The sequence below is a fragment of the Etheostoma spectabile genome, unplaced genomic scaffold (assembly GCF_008692095.1).
Source record: "Etheostoma spectabile isolate EspeVRDwgs_2016 unplaced genomic scaffold, UIUC_Espe_1.0 scaffold340, whole genome shotgun sequence".
Taxonomy (NCBI): Eukaryota; Metazoa; Chordata; class Actinopteri; order Perciformes; family Percidae; genus Etheostoma; species Etheostoma spectabile.
The window spans coordinates 1,036,576-1,043,383 of NW_022605588.1; the positions used below are offsets into that span (position 1 = coordinate 1,036,576).

The following is a 6,808-nucleotide window of genomic DNA, read 5'->3' on the forward strand; positions in this document are numbered from 1 at the left end:
CGTGGGAAGTCTAAATCGTGATCGCGATTAAAATTCGATTAATTGTGCAGCCCTAATTTGAATGTATTTTTCAGAAGTTTTTTAAATTAGTTACAGGAGCAGCTTGGTTGGAAACTTAGTTGGAAACTTAGACATAGTCATATTTCCAAATCTCCAGTAATGTTTTAGCACTGACTTAATGCAGAGCCCTATGAAATCTGTCCCATAGCTTCTTCTTTTTTTTTTTTCAATTCTCAATTTCACGATTCGGTCCATGATTCTGTCATCACAGACCGGCCAGGACGTCTACAGCCCCACCATACTTCATTCTGAATGGTTAGACACATATTTTGCTTTTTAACTAATACTGCGCCCCCCTGCGATTTGGATATTGCACTAGTCCATATTGCGATTTTGAAAAAACTGTGATTAATTGTGAAGCCTTAGGCTGTTATAACTAAAGCCTGGTCCAGTCTCACCACAAAGTAGCTCAATCTCAGCACACAAGTACTTAACACTGAATTCAAAAAACGAATGCATGAAAATTCAAATATGTGCATTATACTAAAAATGTATTGCATCAACATAAGATGTATTAGGTAATTAATACATGTTAAAAATATGAATAGAATCTATACAAATCTTTTTTTTTTAAATGTTGTTTTTCTCATGACTCGTGTCGTACTCAGTGCCATACTTACCCACACAGTGATTTCCGTACAGCAACTGCTCCAGTATGGCAGTTTTTCCAACAGCTGCCTGGCCACACACCACAACTTTACAGCCTTTTCCCATTTCGAACCTAAAATGTATGAACACAAAACGCCATATATTAATTGTACTGTCTCATATGGCATATGTTAGACGTACTAAAATAACATTATCATCTATAAGAGCTTTTTTAGAACCGCCCAAAACCACTGGGATGCTTATCCTGAGCGTTGCTCGCTATGGCAGCGATCTGTTGTTTAGCCTAGCTAGCTAGCTAGGTTAGCTAACAGGCTAGACGGAGTCAACGAGCCTGCTGCGAGCCACACACTCTTCCTTAGCGGAACTGGTAGCCTACAATCTGCTAAAGCGTCCTACCTGAACCAGAACGATAACTAGCGTTAGCCTCTATGGAGTCTTTAAACGTAGCATCACAACCATTGCACCCATTCTGCTCCGCTAGTGAGATCTATTTTGTCACTGCGCATGCGTTGCTGAGTTCACTGTTCACACCACAAAAAATAAAATACAAATAAACAATAAGAAGAATTGTCATCATGTATAAATATGTATATGTGTGTGTGTGTGTGTGTGTATATATATATATATATGCATGTAAATATATGTCATAACTGTAATATTATTACACAAATATATAGCATAAGGTTATTAACTCATCGTCTTCATACGTTAATTATTATATTATTATTATTATTATTATTATTATTATCATTATCATTATTATCATTTTATATGTATACATGACTACAAAACGTACATTTTGTAATCTGAGTTTGACGGCAGTAAGGGACAGGGCTGGCAAACTTCCCATTAGAGATTAGATTAGATTAGATGATTCTTTATTCATCCCACAACGGGGACATTCCTTTGTTAAAATGACATACGTACGTTTTGTCTACAGAAAATGGCCAGAGTTACATTATTCTTCAACATCAACATTTCTTCTTGGCCCGTGGCCTTCCATCCAGATCCATTTTGGCCCTTCATATGAAAGAATTTGGACACCTTTGGTCTAGATTACCCTGTAGACTGTATGTAAAACTGTATGTAAAACTGTATGTAAAACTGGATGTAAAACTGTATGTAAAACTGGATGTAAAACTGGATGATTACGTTATGTTGTAAAATTACTTTTGAATTGAAAATTAATTAAATTCTTTTTAAATAGAGTACGTGTTTGATTCTCGAAACTACCACAAAAGTTTAATTTAAAAAAAATATATAAGAAAAAAGAAGCAGACTACACTACCCATGAGCACAACAGAGGAAATGCGTTCCAGTCGTTTTCATAAGGCATGCTGGGTACCTACCCTCTCTCTTTCCGGCTGGTACGCCATCATGTAAGCGAAGTTTTCTATGCCTTTCTACACAATGTAATCCATTAAAATCATGATGAATATGCTTTCATCGGTTTGTTTGGCTTATGACATAGTTTAGCGAATTAATAACGGTCCCATTCGCCTTGATTAGTTTTTGAGCAACATTGTTAGAAACCCGTATTATTGCCCTGTTTTAATGGCGCTTAGATGCAGTCGGGTCTAGGAGCCACTGCAACGGCCGGCCGGAACAGTGAAGCTAATGTGTTGGTACCATGCTGGCTTGTGATTAGTGTAGTGAAGTTACTACAGTCTTCGCTTTTTAAACCATTTAAAAACGACAGATGTCATTTGTTATTTCTGGGCTGACGTTAGTGCTAGCAACTTTATGGTGAAGCCAGAGTGAGTGGCTACGCGGCAACATTAGCATGCTAATGTTTAGCATGCTAATGTTAGCTGTAGTTCTAGGCAGCTTGCTCACAAGCATGGACTTCTGTACTATGAGCTAGCACTTGAACGTTTTAATATGCACACACCTGGGTCGTCTTAACGTGTTAACGCTGCTTTAGAGAATATGGAGACGAAGGGAAATCTGGAAACGGTTAATGTCACTTTGGTCTCACTGTGGAAGTGTATGGAGTCTCAGTGGTCTTGAATCATGTTCTATTAAGACTCAAGAGTCACAGGCTTGAAGTTGACTTACCTAAAAGACAGCTCATTCACTTTTTAACCTAAAACCGGTAGCAGTAAGCCAAATAATTGACTCGCCTGCTATCACATGGCATGATTGCAACTTTCTAATTTGATTCTCACAAATGTTGCTCAGCTTGACCATCTCATGTTCTAGATTGAACTACAGATGCCATCTGCATGTTATCCAACATTAATCCTGTATTTCTTATGTGCATCGTGTTTTAAAACAAGCCATGAGTTGACACTGTTTACTTCTTCTTCAGATAAGTCAACATGGGAGCGTATAAGTATATGCAGGAGTTGTGGCGCAAGAAGCAGTCCGATGTGATGCGCTTCCTGCTCCGTGTCCGCTGCTGGCAGTACCGTCAGCTGTCCAACCTCCACCGCGCTCCTAGACCCACCAGACCTGACAAGGCCCGTAGACTGGGCTACAAGGCCAAGCAGGGTGAGTGCTGAGCCCCAAGTTTGTGCTCCTGCACATGTGATTGGTCATCCTTGCCTTTCCTTGCTAATCATGCCTTTTTATTTTATCCAAACAGGCTACGTAGTGTACCGCGTCCGCGTGCGCCGTGGAGGCCGTAAACGCCCTGTGCCCAAGGGTGCTACCTATGGCAAGCCAGTGCACCATGGCGTCAACCAGATCAAGTTTGCCCGTAGTTTGCAGTCAACTGCTGAGGTATGTTGATGGATTAGACGTTGGCTCTAAGGCCAACAATCAAACATGATTTAGCTGGTTTTACGCTTCTAATTGGCTTTAGATGACTGTGTACTGCACCTGACATAGATTTATTCATGTTACTCATTCTGACTGCAAATGCTAACACAATGAATGTGAAGGGGTAGCAACATGTTCCCCTGTTAAACTCTCAAATACATTGGGGGGGCTGAAGTTAGAGGCTCTGCTCCTATGTGGGTCAGAACGGACCTGTATAGTGCACTTGATTTCATAGCAGGCAATGCTTTGTGGTTTTGCGTATAGGAAGCGCATATCATTGGAATATTATTTTAAATAATCCCTATGTGTGGAGAGTTGCCCAAGACTACCCTCCCAGACCCTTGTCACTAAAGTCTCACCTCACAATTCACAGGTGACATTTTCAAAATGTTAGTGAAAACCAAGGGTTGTGAAATGTAATTCCTAATTTAATTTACTAATGGCTTGCTGACACCAAAACCGTAAGTGTGTTCAGTATGTTCAGAAAGCACTGATAGGTGTACACAAGCTAAAATAGTTTTAGAAAGGGTTTATTATATTACAAAAATATAGGTTATAATAAAAATGATTGAGGTAAACGTAATTGAAAAATTGAATTGGCTGCTGAACCCCTGGCTGGCTGTAGGGGGGCCGGTAAGAACTGGAACCAGAGACGTCTGACTCTGAAATGAGGAAGATTTAATTCCAACATAAAGTTAACTATGAAGTTATATTTGACGTTACATGTAAAGTTGGATGTGGTTCTGAAATATAAGAAAATAATAATGTACATTAATAAGTAACTGATTGATAAATAAATGAACATTTACAAAACCTAAATGTTATAAAATAAATGTAGCATATTGCTCCGTAACAAACTGAGAATAAGCCACATCTGTCACAGCACACCTATCTATAACGGAGTAAACGGTGTAATACACCTTTAATAGCTCAGCATGTGGCTCCACAGCGCTGCTTGTTTACTGGTGACTGCACGTGGCTAGGAAACCCAATCTGATAATATGATATATATACACACACACACACACACACACCTCTCCAAATAAATGTGGTGGCATAACACGGGCTAAACTTCCACATGGTAGCAGAACACTTACTGAAGATAACGAGGCAGTAAAAGCCATGACAGCTTAGCAAACTTGAGCGTACGTTTTCACTTCAACAAGAAAACGGAAAAGAAAGAAGTGTGTTAACAGCTGCCACTTTCTGCCCTCTCCTGTCTGAGTGCCTCGGATCAAGCTGGGTAGGATTAAACCGGGTTTCCACACCACGATAATACTTTAAATATAAACTCTAATTGTTAACATTTCTACCGTGGTATATCGTTACACCAGTGGTCGTTAAATCTCTATCCCATAAGAATGGTAGACGTGTAATTTGTTCTGCCCTCAAAGGTACAACAAAGCTAACAAGAGACTTGGGAAGATGTTAATCTGTCTAAACACATGCATATGGAACTGATGTTGAAACATTCACAGTTCATACTCAAAAGGAATGGTGTTGAAGGGTGTTTTTCAAAGAAACATTTGGATTTGTTACTGCAGGAAAACCACAGGTGGCTGAAATCATGTATCTGTTTTAAGTTCCTGGGACTGTGCATGATGGCGCAGAATGGAGCAGAACTCCTGTGCCACTTCATGAGAAATAGGCCTTTGTTAAGATGACACTGGTTTAGGGTCTGCGGTCTCATATCCACGTTGTTTATGAACACTGCGGTCTATCTAATGCAGTAACCCCACAGTACCAGATGGAACAATGATGGCTCTCATTGAAGCTGAACTGATGCCAGCTCAGATTTAGTTTTCTGACAGGTTCTTACCCACTAGCTCATTTATGTTTATATTAGGGGTGTGCAAAAAGTGATTTACATTCGTATCGCAATTCAAGCTCTACAGATTCAAAATCAATTGAACAAACTCCAATTTTCTTTGTAATGCTGTGTATACTATCACATGAGAAAAGTAACTACAGTTATGTACTGTGAATTGTTTTTTTTTATTTGAAAATCGTAAAATCTTGAGCCTGAAAATCGATATTGAATTGTGACATTTTAGATATAGTTATGGCAAAAGGGGGGTAGAGTCAGGCTTTATCCCAACACTGCTCCAGACTGTCACTACTGATGGAAAGTGGTTCCATATTTGCCTAAATGAAACTTGCTGGTGTGACTTGTAATGTATACATATTGTAGAGGATTTTCACTTAATAATTGGATAGAATTGAAGGTCTCCTACTAAGATAAACAGGATTTTCCTGTTGTCAGTTTGCCGTTTTTTGTAATCCCATACCAGCAGGGTTGGTACTGTTGGCATCTTTGTATAGGGTTTAGGAAGGGTTCAAATTGCATTTCTTGGTGGCACTATGAGCTTTTGTTAATTACAGACTTGTCCAGTCCGAAACATTCCTTTTAACTTTAATTTTTATTTTCCTAGGAGCGTGCTGGCCGTCACTGCGGAGGCCTGCGAGTGCTGAGCTCCTACTGGGTGGGTGAGGACTCCACCTACAAGTTCTTTGAAGTGATTCTGATCGACACCTTCCACAAGGCCATCAGACGCAACCCAGACACCCAATGGATCACGAAGGCTGTGCACAAGCACAGAGAGATGCGTGGCCTGACATCTGCAGGAAAGAAGAGCCGCGGCCTGGGCAAGGGCCACAAGTTCCACCTGACCATCGGAGGCTCCCGCCGCGCAGCCTGGAAGAGGCGCAACACCATGCAGCTGCACCGCTATCGTTAGAGCCCGCCTGTACATTTAAACAAATAAAAGTCCTTTTTATGGTGACAATCCTGTCTGCGGTCTGGTTCATTCAGCTGTTAGAATATTAAACAGAAAAGTGGGAATACATGTTATCTATATTAAGCTTTTTTTAAAGGACTATGTAGTAAGACTCACCTGCACATCGCTACAGGTGATTTCACTAACTGGAGCTCTAGAGGGACTTTGCAGGTAGGGACTGAGTACCCTCCCTCACTGCCCTGTGTGGATTTACAAGGCAGGACAAATGGCGTGCGTATGTGTAACACATTTCAACCTAACATCGTGCACAGCTGTAGGTGGCACTGTAATGTAAAAGCCCACGTTAGCCAATCAGAATCCCCAAAATGGCAACAACTGCAACAAATCTCCTTGGCTGCCTAAAAACTTTGTCTCAGTTTATGTGTAAACTAATACATTCCTTAATCTCTACTTTGGGCTGAGTTTTAGACTTGTATTTGGAGGCAAATTCTCCGTTTGTGCGTAAATGAAACATTAACCACATACGTGTGAACAGGGTCTAAAGCTCCACCACTGACAAGAGAATAGTCAGCCTGCCGCGGAACCACCTGTGTTTTATCTGTTAAACTGATTTTGTGTAAAGCACTTTGAATTGTCCT

At 40.4% G+C, this 6,808-nt stretch overlaps 2 protein-coding genes across 2 annotated transcripts in view; one reads left to right on the forward strand and one right to left on the reverse strand.

The window, feature by feature from the left end:
• Positions 1–1,193, reverse strand: part of nkiras1 (NFKB inhibitor interacting Ras-like 1) — a 24,432-nt gene extending 23,239 nt beyond the window's left edge. Inside the window, exons 1-2 of the mRNA XM_032511253.1 lie at positions 1,066–1,193; positions 681–781 (exon numbers count right to left, since the gene is read on the reverse strand). Of these exons, the coding sequence (XP_032367144.1) occupies positions 681–774 (94 nt within the window). The 5' untranslated portion in view covers positions 775–781; positions 1,066–1,193. The remainder of the gene's footprint in view (positions 1–680; positions 782–1,065) is intronic.
• A 1,765-nt stretch (positions 1,194–2,958) lies between these two features.
• On the forward strand, positions 2,959–6,218 carry rpl15 (ribosomal protein L15). Its single transcript, XM_032511251.1, has 3 exons — positions 2,959–3,162; positions 3,257–3,393; positions 5,865–6,218. Exons 1-3 carry the CDS (start codon positions 2,991–2,993, stop codon positions 6,168–6,170), a joined length of 615 nt encoding a protein of 204 aa, XP_032367142.1. The 5' UTR covers positions 2,959–2,990; the 3' UTR covers positions 6,171–6,218.
• Positions 6,219–6,808: the final 590 nt, after the last annotated feature.